The sequence below is a fragment of the Octopus sinensis genome, linkage group LG15, assembly GCF_006345805.1.
Source record: "Octopus sinensis linkage group LG15, ASM634580v1, whole genome shotgun sequence".
Taxonomy (NCBI): domain Eukaryota; kingdom Metazoa; phylum Mollusca; class Cephalopoda; order Octopoda; family Octopodidae; genus Octopus; species Octopus sinensis.
In genome coordinates, this window is record NC_043011.1 from 51,917,960 (window position 1) to 51,944,667 (window position 26,708).

The 26,708-nt window shown below is 36.4% G+C and overlaps 1 protein-coding gene across 6 annotated transcripts in view; it reads left to right on the forward strand.

Moving 5' to 3' along the window:
- LOC115219756 (vacuolar protein sorting-associated protein 41 homolog) overlaps positions 1 to 26,708 on the forward strand; it is a 181,590-nt gene that overhangs the window by 57,793 nt on the left and 97,089 nt on the right. For all 6 annotated transcript variants that reach the window (XM_036509713.1, XM_029789996.2, XM_029789997.2 and 3 more), the window contains one exon: positions 1,986 to 2,063. In XM_036509713.1, the coding sequence (XP_036365606.1) occupies positions 1,986 to 2,063 (78 nt within the window). The remainder of the gene's footprint in view (positions 1 to 1,985; positions 2,064 to 26,708) is intronic.

Genomic DNA, 26,708 nt, shown 5'->3' on the forward strand with positions numbered 1-26,708 from the left:
ACTGCAATTAACTCTTTCATGTTTAGACTATTTTCGTGATGTCCTCCTCTACTCTCCCAAGTTGACTACCTGCTCCATTTTAGTTTCCATGACCAGTTTATTTTTAGTGGTGTTGTATCACCAAAGACTGTGTTTTAGAATTTCTTTGTTTCACATTCCAAGTAATGAATTCTGATTGGCAAATTGACCAATCACTGTTGATACCTTTCTCACCTCCAAATCCAACCTTTGTCCTATCCTTGCTACCTTTGATTCCATTTAATCATCTGATGACTGCTTAATCAACGCTCTTTATCTCACCTCACATGTTCAGGCTAAGTAAAAAAAAACTTTGCTCCTTAACACTGGCGCATCAAATCAGGGCTTAATCAATTCTATCCTGTTGACTACCATCATATTGCCCACACATCAAACATCTCAAAGGTGATGGAAACAGCTATAAACAACCACCTCCTTTATTACCTTCCCTTGCTTTCCATTATCAGTGGCCACTACTACAGCAGTTTTCCAAGAGCCAGATCTACCTTTTCTTTTCTCTTTTGTCACTCATTAGTTTATTAACAGAACTATTAGAGCATCAGACAAAATGCTTTGCAGTATTTGTTCTGGCTGGGTTCTGAAATTGCATCCTGCAAGGATCACTTTTGCTTTTCATCCTTCCAGGGTTAATAAATAAGTACCAATCTGGAGTGGTGAACTGGTGAAGATTTTAAAGCATGGAACTGAATGCTTTGCAGTATTTGTTTCAGCTGTTTGCATTTTGAGTTGAACTACTACTGTTGGTTATTTGAGTGGTAGACTCAATTCATGATCCTCTTTAATTCCACAACCAGGTCCTTTGGGTGTCTTTAGTAGTATTCACTCAGCTGCAAGCATTTGGGCCAGATCTCTGGTGTGATGATACCTTTTTTTTCTTTTTTTTTTCCACTTGTCTGTGTGGCTCTAAAAAGGGTCATGGGGACTGTATGTTCTCTTGACAGAATGATAAAAATTCTATAAAAAAAAAGTGTAAAAAAACTATACAGATGTGTCCTTTTGTAGTGGAATTTGGGAAAAACAAACTTGTTACCCTTTGTCTGGCATATAATGACCATATTTATTAAGGAAACAGTCTTACCAAACTACATTCCTCACTACACCAGAACAACACACAACTTGAGCCCTTTATAGTCACTACAAACATAAGGCTTCCCAAGCTCTGGTGATTTCACACTATAACATCACATGTTATTTAACAGAAACTGAAGGACAAAGACTAGGGTGCCACTAATGATCAGAAAATACCTGAACCCTCAATAGTTATCCCCTTCCAAAGGCTACTTTGGGTTAATGCTCACATACCTGAAATTGTATTGATGACAAACAAACATCCTTGACATCATTCAATGGTAGCTCTTCTGAAGTACCCCATACACTCTGTAAAGTGGTTGGCATAGGAAGAGCATCCAGCTGTAAAACTTGTGGCAAAGCTAAGGTACTGGAGCAAGAGGATTTCCACCAACCTGTAGTATTCCGTTAGACCAGCCAAACCATGCAAACAAGGAAAGCAGATGTAAAATGCCTGCTTAGGTCTGAAGATTGGTGTTTTACAAACTTGTCCAGTTCAAACCAGTATAACAAGACAGATGGAAGTCTCATTCTAGTCGCTTAGTTTGCAGAAATAATAGCTAAATCTTCCTAAAATTACATTCTATTGGCTCAAAAAAGGAAGGACACATTGTTCTAGGTATATAACTGTGCAATGATCATGACTAGAATACTTTTGATCAGAGATCTGCTCAGTTGTGACTAACTCAAGGTTAAACAACAGCTGACAAACTGGTAGTGGTGGTGGCAACAGGCAGTGCTGGGTTTTTTCTTTCTTTTTATTAGCCTTGTACTATTTTGTTCAGATTACCTTTATCTTCTAATAAATTGCAATTTATTAGTTATTAAACCAACTGTATTTTCTATTTTTTTTTTCCTTATTTTTTACTTTCTTGCAGTTCTTGGCTCTTGGCACTCATAATGGTGCAATCCACATATTAGATCATGCCGGATACAACATCAAAGACATTCAGGCGGTAAGTTGTTTATTTAATTCTTTATCGCAAGATCCTGATTTCAGCATTTATCGTCCATTGGGTTCACAACTGTATGAGCCTACACTAACTATCCAATTGTGGGACGGATCAGAGCAAGAACCAGATGAAGGTTGTTGTTATGGATGTGTCAATGTAATCTGAAACTGTACTCCCATTTTGGAGATCCTTTCTTGTTGTTGTTTGGTTCTATATGTTATTATTGTTATTTATTGATGTGTATTCTTAATTGTTTTGGTGGCCTTGCCCTTTTATTCATCGTAAATCCACACTCTGTAGTTCCTGTTTGTTGTTTCCTTTTGGAATTCATGTTCGTAGTTTAGTTGTGTGTGATGTTGAAACAGTTGAAAGGTTTGAGAACAGAGTCGTTCTTCCCAAATCAAGCCCTTATCAACTTTTTCAAGCACTAACTTGAAAAGGAAGGTGAAGGGAGAGAGTAAATTTTATGAAAGGGGCAGGCATGGATGTGTGGTTGGGTAGTTCTCTCTCAACCACATAGTTTCTGGTTCAATCTCATTGTCTGGCCAATGGAACTGAACTTCTGTTATAGCCTTAGTCCAACCAAAACCTTGGGAGTAGATTAATTAAACAGAAACCTAAAGAAGCCTATTGTGTGTGTGTGTGTGTGTGTGTGTGTCCTGACCTCATGTAATGATTGTAAGTAAGTGTCACTATCAAACATTTATTACCAGTCTTCCATGAAAATATGTTTGACCAACGGGAAATATTAACTTACTCAGAAACAAAGAATTGGCAACAGGAAGGGCATCTGGCCATCGAAATTTTACTTCAATGAATCATGTCTGACCCATGCAAACATGGAAAAGTGGATGTTAAAAAGATGATGATGTAGGTGATAGTGGTAAAATTGCTGTGACTGAATGGTCCTACTCTATGCAGCTGTTGATTAATGGCAAAAATTGGAATAAGTAATTGCTTTTGCTTATCAGGGTAGCCCAGGATTGTGTGTGGGGGGAACTCCAAAATACTCTATGCAGCTGCCCCTCTTCTACTTTCTCATCACTCCTTAATTTGGTGATCCATTTTTGTGTTTATGTACTGTTGTTTACTATTATTATTTATTATACCCATGCCAGTGGCACGTAAAAGCACCCACTACACTCTCGGAGTGGTTGGCGTTAAGAAGGGCATCTAGCTGTAGAAACTCTGCCAAATCAAGATTGGAGCCTGGTGCAGCCATCTGGTTCGCCAGCCCTCAGTCAAAATCGTCCAACCCATGCTAGCATAGAAAGCAGACGTTAAATGATGATGATGATGATGATATTTCTGTGTCTTTATTGATTGGTTGATCTTGCTCATTGTAAATCTGCTACAGTTGCTTGTTTATTTATAAGAAATGTCTCCATGTGCAATTAAAGCAGATACTCAGTTGCTGATGAAGTTCCCCTCACAAGATCAAAACTAATCTGGTTGATCCCTCTTTTTCTATATATATATATGTGTGTGTGCATGTTTATGTTTATGTGTCTGTCTGTGTGTCTAACCACACAGCTATCCTTGTGCAAGGTGTTTACATATGTCTGTCACTTACAGCATTGGCTAAAATTTATAGATATATTCTGTAGTACAGTATAGCATATATACATACATTTAAATATGAATAGGTGTGCATGTATAGAGCCTCGTGGTCAAGAAAGTGAAATTCAACTAATTAGATGTGAAGTATTGGCTGCAATAACCATAAACAACTCTTGTCCCTTGGCATAATATAGTTTTGAAATTCACACCTGTACCTACACACACATACATGTATGTGTATGCATGCATGCATGTATGTATGTATATATATATATATATATATATATATATACACACACACATTATGGGTGCATGTATGCACATATGTTTGTATACATAATATTCATAGTTGCATGCACACAGACCGTGTAATGTGTGTGTGTGTGTGTATGTGTGTGTGTGTGTATGTGTGTGTGCCTGTGAATGTATGTTAATACATACATATCAACACAAGCACCCACATCTTGTTCAAACCTGTTTTATTCAGTATCACCATTATTGTACATGTAAGCATGGCTGGAAAATATTGCAATATATTGCAATAAAGAAGAGAATCATGTCTGCTTTTCAAATGGAAGTGTTTTGACCTTAAGCATGTATGAATCTCTTTCACCTGAATAAAGGCTACAGACACACACACACAAATGTATGTGTATGTGTGTGTGTGTATGTATGTATGTATGTATATAATACATACATACATATATATATATATATATATATATATATATATATATATATGAACTGCTTATTCAGGATCACTTTGATGAATAGTAAGACACCCACACACACAAGCACACTCAAAGACATCTAATGGATCCAGAACTTCATTGAACTGGTTACTAAAAGTTGTATTGGCACTGATAAATCAATCAATATCTAAAACGTGAAGCAATAAGAGAGAGAGGTAGAGATAGAGAGAGAAATTATTGCTCGAAATATTGAGATGTCTGACATATTGATGCTTTCAGAAAATCATTTTTCTGTCGTCTCTACCAACATCAAACGTTACCACCACCCCCACTACCATCATGAACCAACAAGAGAGCCTTTGCAGGGTCATTTCGAAAATAGCAATCAAATTTTCCTCATCCTGGAAAATGCAGCCAAATCTTCCTCAAATCACATCATCATTTTCATCATAATGCTCACTTTTCCATACCTGCATAGTTGAAGAGAATTCACTAAAGCAGATTTTCTACAGCTAGATACCATTCCTGTTGTCAGCCCTTGCCTGTTTCCAAGGAAGGTTATATTATATTTCCTCATTGCCAAGCATGTTTCTCACAGGAGACTGAAAAAAGAAAATTCTTCGTTTACAAAACAATCAGTGTTGACATTTGTTTACAATTATCACTAGATGTCTAGAGAAAAGGGTCACTTCCCCTATCACATCGCATGCATGAATGCATACAAACAGACAGACTGACAGACAAACAGACTTCTTTCAGTTTTTGTCTACTAAATCCATTCATTAGGCTTTGATTGGCCAGGGGCTGCAATCAGACACATGCTTGAATACCAGATAATGTGGTCCCAGATTCCCTGGGATGGTCATAGTTAGAGTGCCTTTGATTGTACGTCAGCTTGATCAAGGTAAGCCTTAGGTTAAAGGTAATGACTACCATTACATTATCGTAAAGCCTACAAGAAACCCTCTATATGGTCACTTAACTTGCTAGAAATTGCAGGCAGATATCCTACATATAACACTATATCAAAAAAAAAAAATCATAAGACATTGAATAATGCCTCATTACATTATTCCATAAGAATAAATGGAATGGTTGCAGCTGGGATGTCATTGATGAAAGGTTTGCTTGATCAGTGCTGATCTGGAGCTAAATATTAATTATACCTAACATAGGCAAGGGCCAGAAATGTTTTGCAAGGAGAGTAGATAATTATACCAACTCCTGGACATAACTAATACTTCATTTTATCATCTCTGAAAGGATGAAAGTCGAAGTTGTCCACTGCAAGATTAGAACTCAAAACAAAAGAACAGTAATTAAGTACTACAAGGAATTTTGTCTGATATTCTACTGATTTTACCAGTCTACTACTTTGATGACAGTGGTGGTAGTGGTGGTTTCTTATGTTGCCACAAGGCCTTAAATTCTGGAGAAGAGGTTAGTCAATTAAATTGAACTCAGTAATTCCTTGCCGTTTTATTTTATCAGGCCCCAGAAGGATGAAAGGTAAATTGACCTTGGTGAGATTTGAACACAGAACATAAATAACTGGAAAAAAATACTACTAAGCATTTTGCTATAACAATTCTGCCAATCCACCACCATGATGATAGTGGAGATGGTTGTCATGGCAGTGGTTATTACGATGGTGGTGATGGTAGTAGTGGTGGTTTATAATTTAGGTGCAAAAGTTGCAGTTCGAGGGAAATGGGGTTAGTCAATACCATCAACCATACTTGCCACTTGGCTGTTACTTTATTTTCTTACTCCTGGAGTGATGAAAGGCAAATTTGGCCTTGGCAGCGTTTGAACTCAGCCTGTAAAGGGCTGGAACAAATATCACATTGCATATTGTTCAACATGATAATTATTCTGCAAATCCGCCAATGTGTTGATGCTAACTTTTGGTAGCGGTGATGACAGCATCATTATGATTTTCATTAATGTCCAAATGTCCATTTTCTATTGTCATGATGATACAATGTCTGATATTACATCTCTATTCTCTGTGCTATGTCATGTCATCTGTAAGGTGGAGTATCTTTAATATCTCAGCTGGAAACGGTAGTTAATTGTTAGCTCAGCAGCATAGTTAGGTCAGATACATTCACCTGCCCGTACATACATCATTTCAATGGCTTAGTCAGAGGAGGAACAGGGACTGACAGTGGAGAAAGGAAGAGGAAACTAAGAACTTTGGGTTATCATTGGATTGGAAACCAGGTTGAAATAATTGCATCTGTGCAGATTCTGCTAAAAACAGACAATAAATTGGTTAGTGGTACTAGGGATGGCTCTTCCTCCTCCTCTAGTGTTTTTGTTGTTGTTGTTTAACTATGTGGTTGAGTATGTCTCAATCTATTGGATCTGTAAATATACTTTAAATGAACCACTTTGACACAATATACCTGTAATAAGCATCTTTGCATTATTTGTATGTTAATAAATGTGCAGGCATGGCTGTGTGGTAAGAAGTTTGCTTCCCAACTTCATGGTTCCGGGTTCAGTCCCACTTCATGGCACCTGGGGCAAGTATCTTATACTATAGCCTCAGACCTACCAAAACTTTATAAGTGGATTTGGTAAACAGAAACTGAAAGAAGCCCATCATATATGCTTACCTGTAAATGTATGTGTGTGTGTGTGTGTGTCTTTGTGTCTAAGTTTGTCCCCCACAACCACTTGACAACTAGTGTTGGTGTGTTTACATCTCCATAGCTTAGCAGTTTAGCAAAAGAGACTAGTAGGATAATTACCAGACTTTAAAAAAAACAGATAGAGGCAGGGGATGTTAAGAAGATGAGTTTTGAGGGAGAGATTCATCAGGGATTAATAACATCTATAATTCTTTATTTGCATAAATAAGGTTTGTCACACAAGGTATTTTCAAGTCATAACTTCACCCAGTCTTCTGGAGCTTTTTTTAATGATTTGTTGAATCTAAAGTTTCTCCCAATCATGTTGAGTTGTGTGCAACTTGACTGAATTTTGGTTTCTGATTTTTTTTTTTTTTTAGGTATATCATTTCTCCTCACTTTTCATTTTGTTTACCACCTTTCTATCTTGATATTGATATATATATATATATATATATATATATATTATATATATATATATATATATATATATATATATATACACACACAACTTTCCTAACATTGTTTCAATGAAAATAAATGTAAATTTTACATTTTGCAAATTCTAGTTTGGGAGAAAAATTAGATTAGCTACAGATACAAAAGAAAATTTTTTCTTCTTGAAAACTGGACTCAATATGAGGAAACTGACTTTCACTTAGAGGGAAAAGATTTAATTAGTAACAAAAGTATCAGCAACAAGAAGAATGTTTTACTGCCAAAGCATATTGTAAGAGTTAAAGACATTCCAAAAATGTGAATTATTCTCACTCCTTGTTATCCACTTTCTAAACATATAAAATATAATTCTCCAGCTAGTATCCAGCATGTTTGGTCTCTCTTTCAGCTTTTGTCATATGAACTAAAGATGTTATGAAGTAGTTCAAATTTTTTCCACAGGTTGGTGGACAAGAGCAGCATAGAAACACTCCTGATGGTGTTACCCTAATTCCAAATATGTGCCGTTTGTTGGAGTAGACGTCTGCTGCCAGTTGGAAGGGGATGAATCTATAATTCAGAAAGCCATACAGACATACATAAAAATTCACATTTAATTGTGTAGATATATGCATGTCGTCATCATCATCATCATCGTTTAACGTCCGCTTTCCATGCTAACATGAGTTGGACGATTTGACTGAGGAGTGGCAAACCAGATGGCTGCACCGGGCTCCAATCTGATCTGACAGAGTTTCTACAGCTGGATGCCCTTCATAATGCCAACCACTCCAAGAGTGTAGTGGGTGCTTTTACGTGCCACCAGCATAAGGGCCAGTCAGGCGGTACTGGAAATAGCCACACTCTAGTGGTGTTTTTTACGTGCCACCTGCACAGGAGCTAGTCCAGCGGCACTGGTAACAATCACGTTTGAATGGTGCTTTTTATGTGCCACCAGCACAGAAGCCAGTAAGCTGCTCTGGCAGCGATCATGCTCGGATGGTGCTTTAGCGCTCCACTGGCACGGGTGCCAGTCATCGAATTTGCGAATATGATTTGATTTTGATTGTAGATATATTATTTGTGTAGATATATGCTCATAGCTTTTTTAGGGTTTTTTTTTATATGTTGAAAGGGTCTTTACTATATTTTATGTATTATCTACCTTGTTTAAAAATCAGGAAGTCATACAGGTTCATAGAAATTCACTTTTATCTGTGTAAATTAGCTTTTTAAAGTTCACTACATTAAATATATTAACACTAATAACTGGAAAATTGCAACTAATATTCAGTTGTTGTTGTGTTGATCAAAGCCAGCTCTGGTATTTTCTTTAAATTGGACTGCTGCTACTGCTGCTACTTTTGTTGTTGTTGTCCATTTTCATCTTTTTCCTCCTCCTCCTCTCCCTAATTAGACAAATCTAGAATCAAAGATGATATAGATATGTTCATCCCGCATTTTATGGTCAAGCGCTGTGTGTAATAACTACAACAATATTATTCAATAATTTGTTGTCTTTGATTTATAAAGATAGTAGCATCTGATTTAAGGGGGATTCAGCTAATATTTCTGCCTGGGTGGGTAATCATATTGAATCTCTCTTTGTGTTGGAATATTGCTGTCATTACTGCTGCTATTATTGTTGTTGTTTGACCCCAGTCAGTTGTATTTCATCAGACCTGTGACAAAAAGATACCCATAAGTCCAATACCTTGAAAACAACAACAACATCATTGGTACATAATGTCTTAATGAAGGATTGGGTGGTCATAGCTGGAGTATCTTTAGCACAATGTGTGAATAAACAGTACAATAATCATGGTTGGGACAACTTTGTTCATAGGTTTACTCAATCGTAAACAGCAATTATTTACAAGCTGATGGATCCAGCTAACAAACTGTGTGCCTTCTACATTGATCAATGAAACAGTATCAGATCATCCATTCTACTACAACACGATGGCTGTGTTTGTGTGTATGTTGCAGTGTGTGTATGTATATATATATATATATATATATATATATATATGTGTGTGTGTGGAGGCGCAATGGCCTAGTGGTTAGGGCAGTGGACTCGCGGTCGTAGGATCGTGGTTTCGATCCCCAGACCGGACGTTGTGAGTGTTTATTGAGCGAAAACACCTAAAGCTCCATGAGGCTCCGGCAGGGGGTGGTGGCGATCCCTGCTGTACTCGTTCGCCACAACTTTCTCTCACTCTTTCTTCTGTTGGCCTGCTCGCTTAGCCAGCGGGGTGGCGTCATTTGAAGGCTAAAGCAATGCGAAGCGCATTATGACCAGCGATGTGTAACAACATCTGATGGCCTGGTCGGTCACGGTGATCACGGTGATATATATATATATATATATGTATATATATATATATATATATATATATATATATATACTCTTTACTCTTTTATTTGTTTCAGTCATTTGACTGTGGCCATGCTGGAGCACTGCCTTTAGTCAAGCAAATCGACCCCAGGACTTATTCTTTGTAAGCCTAGTACTTCTTCTATTAGTCTCTTTTGCCGAACCGCTAATTACGGGGATGTAAACACACCAGCATCGGTTGTCAAGCGATGTTGGGGGGACAAACACAGACACACAAACATATACACATATATATATATATATATACACATACATACATATATATGACGGGCTTCTTTCAGTTTCCGTCTACCAAATCCACTGACAAGGCTTTGGTCGGCCCGAGGCTATAGTAGAAGACACTTGCCCAAGGTGCCACGCAGTGGGACTGAACCCGGAACCATATGGTTCGTAAGCAAGCTACTTACCGCACAGCCACTCCCACACCTATAAATTATATATATATATATATATATTCACATATAATTTAATCCTTACTCAATGTTTATAGAAGAAAACTGAATTTTTAAAGGGACCACAGAGAGATGAGTGAAATGGAGGACTGGTGGGGGGGAGGAGCTTCTCTTTCAGAACCCTTGGATTTTTTTTTTTCCTGCTGTATAGTTTGTGGTGTGAGAAATTAATTTATTCAGTATTCAGCTTAATGTGGATTATATAACAGCTTTATGATGGGATAAAAGGAAAGATCCTCGCTGTGGAATTTCAGCTGAGGTGCCATATTTAAGGAAATGTCATGGGCAACATGATCATGCATAAGCCACGTTGAGATTAGCAGTGTGAAGAGTTTGTGCCTTGGGGAGGGGCAGAAGTGTGAGGAAGGGGCTGTGTTTCCTTGTGATCTATGATAATGATGGTGGGGGGTTATTATTTTTGTTGTTGTTGTTGTTGTTATTGCTATTAACATGGTAGGGAAAGCCATTCTAATTTATTGCTAAAGGTTCTGCAGAGAATTATTGGGATGGGAATGTATGGGTGACTGCACAGTGATGATTATATGTATATATATATATCTGTGTGAGTGTATGTGTATGTAGTGTATATATGCATGTATATAATTTATCATATGTTTATGTATATTCATATATATGCATGTATTTAATTTGTCATACATATACATATATATGTGTGTGTATGTGTATATATATATATATATATATATATATATATAATACAACAGTATATGTTGTGTAAGATATGTATTTATGCATAATGTTGTGTGTTTAATGTATAATTGTGCGATACATGCATGTTTAAATGTGTGTATATCAATATGAATATATCCTTGTATATGTATTGTCTATTTTATATGTGTGTGTATGTCTATGTATATATATATATATATGTATCCATATATATGTACACACGTATAGGCTGTGATTTATGCATAAGGATTTGTGTGTGCGTGTGTGCTTAAATAATGCACACACACACACTCATTTAATATATATACAGTTTTTAATCACAGGCATGTATATTATGTCATGATGATGATGATGCATATGTGCACATACACACACACACACACACATATTTACACACAAAATATAGAATATAAAACAAAAGCATATACACACATCCATGTATGTAGAAACACTCACACACACACACTTACACACACACACACACACACACACTTACACACACACATAACTTAACTCTGGATATAAACATTGGAAATTGGAGGAGAAAAAATATTGTAAACTCCGATAAGAATCAGAATATGAATCTCTTGGTAACCAAGCAAAAATGCTAATGTCAATACATTACTCTCCGTGGCTTTTAAATTAGTCTATGTCCTGGATGCTCACGTAAGCTATCAACCATTTTAATTGCAACTGCACATACACGTTTCCCCACCTAAGCCCTTCCCAGTCTGTCCTGCTCCAACACCAGGAACACACTGATGCTAAGGCTGAAAATATCTGTATTCATAACCACCATTCCTAACAGCTCTCCCACCGCCACCTTCAAAGGATGCATTCCCGAGCTAGCTCTTTCTCCTTCTTAAGGCCCTTCATTCTTTCCTTCTCTAACAGGGATCTATCCCAACTTTTAGCAACATACAAAAGTGTGTTCAATTCCCAAGACAGGTGACCTCTCTGACCTGTTGTTAGTCAGCTATCAACCTATTGCCCTCACTGTCAATATTTCAAACATGATAGACACAATCATAGATAATGACCTCCCTCGTCAATTTAAATCTCATCCTTTTCACTTCTCCATGACCATCACCACAGATTCTATAAAGCCCAGTTTACCTGACACTTGAGCCCCCTCCCTCTCATGTCACACACCAGTATGTCTCTCTCACCTTCTAAGAACTTTGGCAAAAGCAGAATTATCTTTGATGACTAAAAAACCTTTGAGCTTGTCTAGTAGTCATCATAATAATAATAATAATCATAATAATCTACATATATATGTAAAATCCTTTGTCTCTCTGTCTGTTCCCAATACAGATAGTGCTGACTGCCTCAAGGGTGAGTATCTCCACTGACAGCTTTTCAGTGGGTTCAAATATTACGCAACCTCCACTCCCAATTTTCCATGATAGTTTAGGGTATGAAATCCTCCAAACGAACATATTATATGTTGCTTAGTCGAATCAGAACATTGTTTACTCCACAAATGCTTTATTGTCAATGCTGCATTTTCCTTGTATCACCTGTTTCAACATAACTGTAATATGTGTACCGTTGGCGATTTTTTTTTCCTCTGTCTTCCCTTCTCTGGATCTTTCCTTCTCCTATGTTTCCGACGAAGAGCTCCGCTCGAACGTTAAACCTTCTTTCCTGAGCGTCCAATAATACTATATTTGTTCCATGTCCTCGCGTTGTTGTGTTTTTTTGTGCTTTCTTGTTTGGATTAACTATATATATATATATATATATATATATATGCAAACTATACCATTTTAATCCTGAGCAATGCCAGGTATCTTTGCTAATAATAATAATAATAATAACCTTTTATACTGTATGCACAAGGCCTGAAATTTAGGTAGAAGGTGCTAGTCGATCACGTCAACTCCAGTGCTCAACTGGTATTTATTTCATCAACCCTGAAAGGATGAAAGGCAAAGTTGACTTTGATGGAATATGAACTCAGAACATAAAAAGAGATGGTTTGCCCGTAAGCAATTTCTGCATTGTGCTAATGATTCTGCCAATTTGCTGCTTTAATAATAATGTTTCAAATTTTGGCATAAGGCCAGCAATTTTAGAGAAGGAAGTAAGTCAATTACATTGACCCCAGTACTTGACTGGTACTTATTTTATTAATCCCAAAACGATGAAAGGTAAAGTTGACCTTCATGGAATTTGAACTCAGAATGTGATGACAGATAAAATGCTGCTAAGCATTTTCCCCAGTGTGTTAACAGTTCTGCCAGCTCACTGCCATGATGATGATGATGTTAATAATAATAATAATGATAATAATAATAATAATCAATGTGTGTATATATATATTTGTATATACACTTGTGTGCTTATGTTGGATATGAAGCTGTCTTTATAAATGATACTATAAAAATTCCATGCATTCCAAGAACAGATTTCATTGTGGTTTTCATGTCAGGATCTCTATACACCATTTGCCATTTTCTGCTTTAAGTGAAATCCACAAAATGTTCCCTGCATCCTCCTCAATCTATTTCTCAGTCCCTGTCACACATCAGCCTGTCCCTAGCCATCACCACCCCCAATCCAGACCATTAGGTATTAATCTCTTCTAATTTGAATTGATGTGTAGCTTGCCACGGTTTAAGCTGAGGAGGTAAATCCAATTTCAGATCGGGTGGCTGCAGTCTCAATTGTCATACCTTAAACATATTAATTTTCTTTTTATACTTACCACCACCATGACTACTGCTGGCGGTGGTCATGGTATTGTCATAAATGCTTATATTGAAATAAGATAGATGGAATATTGTGCTGGAAAATTAGTTTCAGTCATTGTACTGTAGCCATGCCGGGACACTGCCTTTAAGAGTTTTAGTCAATCATATCAACCCCAGTATTTTATTCGAGTCTGTTAATTATTCTGCCAGTTCACCATCTTTTATGGTTTCTGATTTTGGCACAAGGCCAACAATTTTGAAGGGAAGGGTAATAGTCAATACCATCAACTCCAGTACTTGGCTGATATTTTATTTTATCAACCCTAAAGAACAAAACGTAAAACAGATCTCAGCAGGATTTGACCACAGAACATACAGGTCTGTAACTGAATAACATAAGGCATTTTTGCCAGCACTCTCACAATTCTGATGATTCATATCCCTAATAATAATAATAATCCTTTCAGCTATAGGTACAAGGCTTGAAATTTTGGAAGAGGGGGCTAGTTGATTACATCAACCTCAGTACTTGACTGGTACTTATTTTATTGACCCCCAAAGGATGAAAGGCAAAGCCGACCTCAGCGGAATTTGAACTCAGAGTGTAAAGTTGGATGAAATGCTGCTAAGCATTTTGCCTGGTATGCTAATGATTCTGCCAGCTCACCATCTTGGCAGCATTTGAACTCAGAAAATAAAGCCAGATGAAATGCTTTTATGCTCTTTGTCTGATGTGCTAACAATTCTACCAGCTTGCTGCAGTAGCTTCAAATTTTCGCCTGAAATTGTGGGGAAGGGAGGTAGTCAATTGCATCAACTCCAGTGCTTGCCTGGTATTTATTTCATTGACCCCAAAAGGATGAAAGGCAATGTTGACCTCGGCGGAAACAACAACAATCCTTTCTGTTATAGACACAAAGCCAGCAATTTTGTAGGCTGGGGAAGTTGACTGCATTGTCTCCAGTACTTATTTTATCAACCCATAAAAGAGGAAAGGTAAAGTCAACCTTGGTGGCATTTGAACTCGGAATGCAACGCGTCAAAAGAAATGCCACTAATAATTTTCTCTAGTGTACCAATGATTCTGCCAGCTTGAGACCTTAATAATATAATGGTTTCAAATTTTGCCGCAAGGGCAGCCATTTTGGAGGAAGGGGTGAGTCAATTGCATCGACCTCAGTGTTTCACTGGTACTTAATTTATTGACCCTGAAAGGATGAAAGGCAAAGTTGACCTCAGCAGAATTTGAACTCAAAGTGTAGCAATAAGCAAAGTACCCCTAAGCATTTTGTCCAGTATGCTATCAGTTCTGCCAGCTTGCTGCCTTTATAATAATAATAATTATGATAATATTAGTATTAATAAACAACCTAACACTGTTTAAAAATTATTGTTAAATTTATGTAACCCCTTAGTAATGGTCTGTGATGTTCTTATATAAATTCTCTTTTTATTGAATGAAAGAAGAAAAAAATTTTAGATTACAAAAAAAAAATCAATAAAAAAGGCAATATGTAAAAAAAAAAAAATGGTTTTTAATTTATTTGAGAAGCCTCAGACAAGAAGAAGGAAGTTCTTCTTTAATTGGAATGTCTTTCTCATGTTCGTGCTGTTGTTCTTGGTTTATCTTCAGTCTGGGAATGCTGAGAAATGGTTATTCTGTAGATTGTTGCTACTAATGATGAAATGGACATATTGGGCAACTGCCAACATTATCTCTCTCCCTTCCCTCCCCATCACTCTTTCCCTCTCCAAGACTTCTCTCTCTCTCTCTCTCCATACACACACACACACACATCTCAAACACAGATTATCTCTTTCTCTCCTCCCTTTCTCTGTGTCTCCTTTCTTTTTTCTGTTCATATATATATATATATATATTTTATAGACTTATTCAGTCTTTATTTCTTTTATTCCTTCTACTTCACTCACTTTCTCCATCTATTCCTTTTTTCTCTCTCTTCACACACAGACGTACATAGATACACGTAGATATGTATACACATGTGCACATATACACACACACATTTAGTGTAGTTGCAATTAATAAACCTTTTAATTTCATGTCAATTATTAAGAAATATTTTATATCCATTCCACAACAATTTCTTTCCAGAATCTTCAGAAATGCTCTAAATATTTTTTCTACCTGTCTAATTTTCCCACTCAACGTTTCATAGATTGATGTTTAATTGTTATTAATAACATCTCAAGTATCTAAAATGTCTTTACAAAGTCAACAGTCGACAGAGTGTTCTGAGAGCTTTTCTCTCTTTTTTTCTTTCTTTTCTTTTCATTCTGCTTTTTCTCCCTTTTACTGATTGTCTCGTGTTGTCTAATTTCATTTCCATCGTCTAAATGCAGTGTTGGCCTATACAGCCTAGAGACAAAATATGCATCGCTGATTTCCTCTTGCATTATCTCAGTGTCTGAGCTGTTTTCTCACTTCCATTGGGGGAAATGTTCGACTTAGCATAGTGATCTAATGAAACAGCCCCTAGTCTCACAGTGCTGTTGCTCTTTACAGTGGTGAACTAACCAACTCATGGTACCTCTATACAGTTAGTTGGGCTGAGTTTATAGACAGTGATATATGTGTCTTGGCCACAGATGAAATACAATACTAGCGTCTGACTACAAACCACTCACCTCCTGCTTGGTTAGCTGATATCCTTCCGACCTGGTCATCAAAGCTCTCACATTAGAATTAAAATGAATAAAACCTGATGGGATACAATGATTATGAGGTCATGGGGCTGAACATGCTGATCAGATGGTCATGCATTCAAATTTTACTGCAAGATACTCAACTTTGCTTCTTCTTCTTCTTCTTCTTCTTCTTCTTCTTCTTCTTCTTCTTCTTCTTCTCTTCTTCTTCTTCAGTTTAACCTAACTGACTGGTAACAAGTTTAATTCTTATTTCACATTTGAGCAATTAATTGAAAGAAAGGGATTCACTTATAAAAACAACCACAACATTTGCTTCACCAAAATCCATCTGGCTTGCACTAAACATTTTAAAATATAGCGAAAATATTTTGGTTAAGTATTGATTTCTTGCTTAAACAGAAAACCACATTTATAGGAGATGGGAAATAAGATTAAATGACATTCCTGCTTTTCCCTTCTGATTAAGTCTTTTCCATGAATCACAACTAGTCATGGATGAGCCAACAAAGAAACCACTCTGTAGTGGATCAGCCTAGCCGAATTTCTGAGAAATCATGCCAAAACATCTAAATAAATAAAGGACGCATCACACACTGTTGTCCTGCATATTTGAAAAGATGGAATGGTCAAGGTTGAAACCTACTTCATCATGGGCCTTCTCAATCAGGGCTAAACAACAACTAAGTTGATAGTTTGTGTTTTAAAGAATTAACATCTTGCTTTTTTTTTTATGGCATTAGCTACAGTTTATTCAAATATTGATTCTTCATATTAGTACAAGTCCACACAAATTTATAGGGGCGAATTGTAATCTATCAGGTCCTGTCTATAATGATAATTTATCTTAAGAGCCCTAGTCAGAGGAAAAGCAAAGTCAATTCTTGTCATGGGTTCAATGTGAAGCGCAAAAAGGACAGAACTGAATCCTGAAAACATTTAGTCCAGTGCAGTGTTGTTGCTATCATTCTTATGCTTTAATTCATTCAAGTATTAGGTACTTTATGGCAGCCTTTAACCCAATGAAGTATTGGTCAGAGCTTAATGGTTTATGGAATACCATCAGGATTATAATGTGTTTATTAGATACAATGTACCAGTTCTTTAAAGTGTGAATTTATTTCTGAATTATTATTACTGGTACTATAGATCTTTGGTCAGAATTTTATAGCACTGCTACTTAATATATTGATTCTGGGATGAAGGAAGGACAAAGTTGAACCTTAGGGTGATTTTGAACATAGAAAGTTGTGGATGAAACTAAAATACTACAGACATTTTAATACTAAAATACTGTAGACATTTTCGTCTGATTCTGTCTCATTTCTGTCACGCTTACAACTCTACTTTAATCAAAGTGGCTGAGACAGCAGGTATTAAATTAATTAATTTCTTCTGACTAAATTTAATTTGTGGCCATCACTACCATCAGGGCTTTTTAATACTGGTGTGGTTGATGTATATAAAATATTATTAGTAATATAGCATCTAGACTCTGCAGAATTAGTCTTCATGGAAACGGCAAAGGAGCAGAAATGGCAGAATGTCAACTAAATTCCTTGTAGTTGTTAATTTTATTCTTCTTAGTTGTAATTTCAACAAGATCAACTTTGTCTTCTAGCTTTCTAGGTTCTATAAAATAGACACCAATTGTTACTTACTATTGGTTGAATGTATCCCTTCTCTAGAACATCTAACCTTGCACCACAACATACATACATGCATGCATGATGGACTCTCCTGTCGAAGGTGATGTATGAGCTTTCAGTTTTTGCCGAATGACCTGCACAAATGATTGTTTATAGTGATCAAATGTTCATACCGCACATTAGCTCCCTCCCTCCAAATCGATGTTGCTTGAACAGGTGTATGGTGTTCCATGCATCAGGTGTCAAAGTGATTGCAGAGCAATATGAGATGAGGTGTTTTGTCCAAGAACACAACACACCACCCAGTCTAGGAATTGAAACCATGATTTTGCATGCAACACCCTAACCACTAGGTCATGCATCCTCACTACATACATACATACATGCATGCATGGGCTGTGAGAAGCTATATACACTCAGGCGCTTTTCACTTTTTGCTGGAATCCACAGGTTTGCTTGATTCTGGCTTTTGATAAATTTTTTTTCAGTATATCATTCTGCTCACTTCCAATCTTGTTTTGCTACTTCTCTACCTTGTTACTGACATGTACAACTTTTCTAAAATTGTTTCATTGAAAATAAATATAATTTTTAGCATTCAAATGGAAAATCAGTTGGCTCATGATACAAAAGAAGAATTTTTTTCTTCTAGGAGAACAGACTCCATATGAGGAGACTGTTGCTTCATGTTCCATAGATTTTGTCTAGAGGGCAGGAATTTGATCCATAACAAAATTACTATTCAGAGGCATCTTATCTCAACCCAACATGGAAAATGTTTTACTGCCAAAGCATATATAAGTTCCAGAAATGTGAATTATTCTCGCTGCTTGTCATCTGCTTTCTAAATAGGCTCAAAATAATTCTCCAAAAAATATCCTACTTCTTTGGTCTCTATATTTCTAGTTCTGTTGTTATACTTCTTTGTTCACATTTTGCTGATCATAAGAGCTGTTATAGAGTGGTTCAAATTTGCTCTGCATACTGGTGAACCGAGGAAGCATAGTAACACTCCAACATTTACCCTGGCTACAAATATGTACCATTTGTGGGAGAGGGGTAGTTGGGGAAGCCATGCCAACCGACACACACACACACACAAATTCGCATTTATTAGTATAGATATATATTCAAATTTTTGAAGAGATATTCACTGGAGCAATAAACTGGTTCATAGCTCTGCTGTTGGCTAGTACTTCAATAGAATTCTTAAATAGCATTTTCTACAAAGAAACTGTATTGATTCTGACTTTGAAATAATCCAATTTTCTAAATATTTATAAGTTCTAACATGTTTAGTATTAATAATATTCAACTAGTTTTCATTGAAAAAGCGAATAGCAAGATAAAGGATCTTCATTTCTTCATTTTACTTTTTTTCCTCTCTGCTGTTGTTGTTATTATCATTATCATCTTTATTATTATTATCGTTATTATCATTATTGATGATTTTATTTTGGCAGTTATTATCTCTTATTCATTGTATTATGTTCTTATGTCACTCTCTGTGTTTCAGTCTTCTTTTGTCTGGTTTCCCTGTCTGTGACAAGTCATTCTTAAAGCCAAAAAGCTCAAACACATATTCTCAATTGCAGCTGTTTTAACTGCCCCGTCTTGTCCCTCTTTAAACTTGCATATATATGTCCGAACTTACTGACCAAATCTCTTTTGTACACTTTTCAGAGAACAAGCACAAATATGCAAATTAAGCTATTTGCTACAGTGATAACATAATTTATGACTCCTTTATATATTATAGATGAATATTCTATGTTGTTATTGATTAGGGAAGTAAACAGACTGTGTCTCCTCTGGGGAGCAGTCAACAAACCTGGAAACCCTCCCTTCTGTTTTTCTGCACTTCAAATGCAAAGAAGGAATGTATTTATATTCATATATTTCTCTCACAGCTTGGCTTTCTAATATTTAAATTTATTTCTGTCCTTTTGATTCATGATCAGTTGTTGCATTCTCTCTCTCTCTCTCTCTCTCTCTTTCTCTCTCTCTCTCTCTCTCTCTCTCTCTCTCTCTCTCTCTCTCTTTCTCTCTCTCTCTTTAGATGTATATTATAAGTGCAAGCAAAAAAAAAAAACATGTGGTTGAGAATTTTGCATGCAACTATGTGATTCTGAGTTCGATTCTACAGCACATCACTTTGGATAAGTTTCTTCTACTACAACCTTAGATTGACTAATGCTTTGCGAGTGGAGTTTCATGTACAGAAACTGTGAAGAAGCCCATTGTGGGTGTGTGTATCATCACCATTATCATCATCATCATTTCACATCTGTTTTCCATGCTGGCATGGGTTGACTAGTTCACTACAGACTGAGTCAATTCCCATTAGGAGCTCCTAACAAATATGAACTCTCTCTCTCTCTCTCTCTCAACACACACATACACACATTCATTTGTTTGCATCCACTTTTCCATGCTAGAATGGATTAAATGAATACATAATACTGAAGTATTGTTCTTATAATTGGAAGTCTTTCTTACCACTAACTTTTTAGCTCTTTCTCAACTAAGGGATTTTTCTTAATTATGCATATTTTTAGAAGTAATTATGCACATTTTTAGAAGCTGGGTGATGACATATTGAGAAGGGATGACAAGGAAGTTTACCTTTTTGTAGCTTAAAGCTTTTTCATGTAAACTTTCACATAACCACTCCCCATGCATACACTCACACACATGCATACATACACACAAGCATACATACACACATGCATACATACACACATGCATACATACACACATGCATACATACACACATACATACATGCATATATACACACATGCATACATACATGCATGCATACACACATACACACACAAGACAACCTCAAGGACAAGAAGCCATCGCTGCTCATAATAAAAATGTGAACTGATGGAATGTCCCAGTGAAAACCTCAATCAAATGTAAACTCAATCGACCTGACATAACGATTTGGGATAGAGAAGAAAAACTGTGTACAGTTGTGGAAATCAGCAAACAAGAAAATATCTACACGGAACCTTTGAGAAATTTGCAGTTATCCTATCCAGATTACAAGTTCAGGTTTATACTTGTAATTATTGGGGCACTGAGATATGTAACACTGCCTAAATACCAATCTTGAGAATCACAAGCTCTGGGGGTTGCTCTGTGCTACAGTAGAAATCCCTTCCCCACAGTGCCCAATGAAACTGAACACAAAACCATGTGTTTGAGAAGTGGACCTCATAACCACACAGCTGTGAATGCATTTTTGCTCATGCAGGCATGGTATGCCTTTTATGTTCAAAATTAATTTAGACATTTCAGGAGTGGCTGTGTGGTAAGTAGCTTGCTAACCAACCACATGGTTCTGGGTTCAGTCCCACTGCATGGCATCTTGGGCAGGTGTCTTCTGCTATAGCCCTGGGCCGACCAAAGCCTTGTGAGTGGATTTAGTAGACGGAAACTGAAAGAAGCTTGTCGTATATATGTATATATATATATATATATATATATATATATATATATATATATATGTGTGTGTGTGTGTTTGTGTGTCTGTGTTTGTCCCCCTAGCATTGCTTGACAACCGATGCTGGTGTGTTTATGTCCCCGTCACTTAGCGGTTCAGCAAAAGAGACCGATAGAATAAGTACTGGGCTTACAAAGAATAAGTCCCAGGATCGATTTGCTCAACTAAAGGCGGTGCTCCAGCATGGCCACAGTCAAATGACTGAAACAAGTAAAAGAGAAAGAAAAGAGAGAGATATGATAAGATTTATGGCAAAAGGAAATAAGTACAGGGTGGATATCATTAACTATAACCTTTGAAAGCAATGTACTGGAATAAATAGGAAAGAATCACACCATCTTATGTCCAACCTATGCCAGCATAGATAGATAGATAGACAGGCACAGACAGCCAGATAGTATTTTGTGTGTCTATCCTGACACCTCATCACCATCATTGTTTCTCTCTTTCCATCTAGGGTAGTTTTGTATTCCCTTTACAAAAGCCACTTACTACTGTCTCTCTATCATACTTCAACCTGTCAATGCCTGATATATAAAGCCTTCTCCCTCAATATTATGCCCTCTCCACACACTCAGAGGAAGGAAGGGTCTTATCTTGTGAGTTGCCTCACTGGTGCTGCTGCCATGAAAAAAGCACCCAGTATACTCTGTAAAATTATTGGTGTTAGGAAGGGCATCCAACCATAGAATCCATGCCAATGCAGACATTGGAACTCAACACAGTTCTCAGTCCAGCCCAGCATCAAATATGGCTTTGAATGATGATGATGATGATAATAATTTAGAAACCAAGTCTAGCAAAAACTGGGGATTTTTTTGCTTTGTTTTGTTTTTGTTTTTACCTAGAAAAAATCTAATTCAAGCAAGAAACCACGAGGTGTTGGTCTTCATGTCTCATCATTGTCACATGTGTATGTGTGTGTATTTGTTTGCGTATGTAGTTCTCAAAGAATTACTCAGCTATGGGCAATGCCTTTGCTATTATTTTCTTTGTCAAAGGGTTATCTGCTGACTTTGCTTCTTCAAAGATGTGTAGAATAAGATATCTCTTGCTTGAAAAACAGGTAACGATTTGCAACAGGAAGGGCATCCGGCTCTGAGGCAATGTTTCAACAATATATTCATCCCACTCATACTAGCATTGGAGAAAAAAAAACATAAAAACGAACATACCTCAGATAAACAGACTATTTTTGTAATACTGGAAATATGCACAAAAAGAAAAACAAAAAGACACAGGAGGGACAGGTTCTAATAAATAGTGTATTACTTTAATACCTAAAGGAACATTTTGGGCATTAGTCCTTCAACAGAAGAAAAGCATAGAAGGAATGAAAAAGAGGGAAAGTTGTTGAGAAGCAAAAAAAAGCAGGTAAATGGGGAATTCGGAAGAAAGGAGAGTGTTTACATATAAAGGAGTGTATCCATGCTTTAGATGGACATAAAACAGGGGAAGTGATGTGTGTGTGTTTTTTAGGTATCTGCATGTGTATGGAGGAGTGCAAGTGCTGAACTATAGTGGCTTGGGTTAGCAGGGGTATAACGTGTTTATGTATGTGTGTATTCTGTTACTTGTTTCAATCATTTAACTGCAGCCATGCTGGAGCACCACCTTTGGTTGAACAAATCAACCCCAAGACCTATTCTTTGTAAGCCTAGTACTTATTCTATTGGTCTTTTTTGCCAAACCACTAAGTGGAGAGACAAACACACACAATGGGCCTCTTTCAGTTTCCATCTACCAAATCCACGCACAAGGCTTTGGTCGGCCAGAGGCTATAGTAGAAGATACTTGCCCAAGGTGCCACACTGTGGGACTGAACCCGGAACCGTGTGATTGGGAAGCAAGCTTCTTACCACACAGCCACACCCATGCCTATGCATAATCTATACATATAAATTTGACATGGGCGATTCTTTCTTGTCTTGGGATTCAGAGTCAAACAGCTGAGTAGAATTGCACGAAAAATTACACAGATGTGTAGAATGATCCGGTGGTGATGCTGGGCTTTGTATTTTTTCATAGCTCCCATGATTACTGAGATAATCTTCTATAATAATACTCTTGTGTTTATGAATGAGAAAGGAAGGGTGATGTCATACTTGGTAGTGGGATGATGAAAATTGTATGCTGAAAAAATAAATCAAACAGTGTTTCAACTCTGTGAATATATGTGTGTGTATGTAAAAGGGGGAGGGTATGTGAATGTGTGGGTGTGTGTGTCTGTCTGCGTGCACGTGTGCGCAAGGGAAGTGGGATGGTTCATCTTTGTTCGCTTAGTATTTGAGTTTATTTTTTGTTTTGGTTGAATCTTGGTTGTTGTTTTTTTATTTTTTTTTGTTGGTCTGTTATTTTTAGTGTTTTGACAGAAAAAGTCATTCTAAAATTGCTTTTTAACATAAGCGTGCCCAAACAAGTCAGATGCTTACACAGAGCAGGTTTTACAACCATATCAACCAAACTGACCGGGTGAAACCAGGCTTAGCTGCTAGTATATTTATAAAACTAAGAGTTCAATAAAATATAACTTGAAATTTCATTATTTTATTAAAACTGGGAGAAGAAAGTGAAAATTTTAAAATGTCACTTTAACTTTAATGACGTTTCAGTTGCTAAGTTCAAGACGACTGTTAATTTATGGATGAGTTAAGGTGAGGTTGGGGCAGATATGGCATGTACACTTTAATGTTACATAGAAAGCATTCAGGTCATCAACTATTTTGTTTCTCTTCTGTGTTATTTAGTGCTGGAAACAATATTTCACGTCAATACATTGGTGAGAAAATGGTTTGGAGTGCTTTTGCAAGTATTTTTTAAGAGCACCGGAATTTTCAGAAATGCAATTCCACACTTTTAGAAGTCATATTGTGAATGTTTATTCACAATTAATTCACATTCAGTCTCTTACAAATCAGTTCAACATGTAATGGGTTTTTTTTTTACTTTAAAATGCAATTGGAATGGAAGTCAATTAACTGCATTTTTAGATCTCTTAAATCCAACCATCCAAATGAATTTAACCCTTTTGTTATCATATTTCTGTTAAAATGCATTACGTTGTTTCAATTAATTTAAAAATATAATGAAGAATTTTGTAAAATAACCATGTCAGTATTAAGCTGAGGTTTAGAACATTAACAGGAAATTTTGTTGGAAGGTTTTAAGTGAGGTCACTTTAAAACAGGAAATTTGTATCATAGTACCATAGGTGGTCTCAGGCGGGTTGGTGTCAAAAGGATTCTAGATTCAGATCTTTAAAACTTGTTTCATCAGGATATTTTATAAATCATATTTATTTCCTATGACTCACTAAATTGCGAAATCTAGAAGAAAACTGCTCAGTAACAGCCCTTAGAAAACAAGCGACAGCTATCACTCACGAACAAGTATGACCTGGTAACATGTACCATATTGTTGTTGTTTTAGGTGCCCATTTAGCTGTGAGCAGACATAGACATCCTCTCAGTCCTCCTACTCTTTACTCAGCTGAACATTGAAGATGTAGTAGCTGGAGGGTGAGCAAGAGCTGTACTAGCACTGGACCTCTACTCATTTTTAGTTGAATAGACTAAAGCAATGTAAAATGAAGTGTTTTGCTCAAGGAAATAATGTGTTGCTTGGTCCAAGATTGAACTCACAACCTTATGATCAGAGACTCAATACCCTAATCACTAGGTCACAGAAAGCTTCTATAAGTTATTTTGTGTGTTGTTCAAACTTTTAGTTTCTTCAAAAAATTTCTTCATCCTTGGGAAGTAATTGAAACTTTTACTTTCTAATTCACACTGAGCTATGTTGAGTTACTTTGATCAAGTGAAACATCACATCAACAGATTTCCTAGACTTTGCAATTTAATATTAAGCTCATTCAAATGCAATGGAAGATTCCGGAAATCTCTGAAGTCTACCTGGAGATGAAAATTGTGTTCCATGCTTTGTTTATCTAAAAATAGTTTGATTTTACTTATACATTCAACAAACCATTCAAGTACTTGACATTTGACTCAAGCATCTTACATTATTGTACATTAGTTAACTGTTGTAAATTGATTCAGTTTCATTTGAAAGTAAATTTTTATTTATGCAAAGTCATAGCAGTTATTGAATTGACTATCTTTACCACAACTCTCATTGCATTATCAAAATATTTAAAGTCGGATTTTGCATATATTATTTCCTGATGTGTAATAACAATGGAAAGAAACAAGGAGATGGCCAATAGCCTCTGTAAATTACTCTACGAAGCCAACATTTTGGCATACTGTATTAGAGACACTGTCAAAAACAATCAAAACTGTTTTTGACAAATCTATTTGTCTTTCAATAAACACTTAGCAAACACAATCACTAATGTCTTTCCCTGACATATTTTGAAACAAATTCTCTGACTTAATCAATTCCTTATGAAAAACATCTCTGGAAATGTGCAGTAATAACTTATCTCGCTGATGATCTAATATCAGTCAGTGGTCTTATCAAAACAAATAGAATAAACAAAAATCACAAGTATCTGTTTCTTCAGTTTGATTTTCTGTCTTAGTGTCCATTTTCATAATTGCCTTTAATAGTATTTCCGTTTATTGCTAACTTGTTCATACACTTTACAATGATGCCCCTATTAGGAAAGTTTTCAAATGCTTTAATAAGTATACCGTTACTTAGTGATTTTCCATGAGGAACACAGCATTGCATGTGTGATAAGGAGTTTGCTTCCCAACTGCATTCAGTCCTACTATGTAGATCAGTCCCACTGTGTGGCATCCTGAGTGTCTTCTACTATAGCTCCAGCTTGACCAGAGCCTTGTGAGTGGATTTGGTAGATAGAAACTGAAAGAAGCTCATAGTGTATGTATCTGTGTGTTCTTTTGTTATGTTTGTCCTCAACAACCACTTGGCAACCAGCATTTATGTCCCTGTAACTTAGAGATCAACAGAATAAGTATCAGGCTTCAAAGCAAATAAGTACTGGGCTCAATTTGTTCAAGGTGGTGCCCCAGCATGGTCATAGTCAAAATGATTGAAACAAGTAAAAAGATAGAAGACATATAAAATAATAATAAAACTACCTGCTTCTAAATGGGCAAGTTCTGCCAAGGATCTTAGTAAGTTCTCTGGTTAGGAAAGCTTTCATCTTAGCTTTTAAGATATATATTGCAGTTGAGAATCCCTTATACAAAATTCATGGGACTAAAAGTGTGCAGGTTTATGATGCTTTAGGATTTCAGAGTATTTTCATATCTGCATCTATA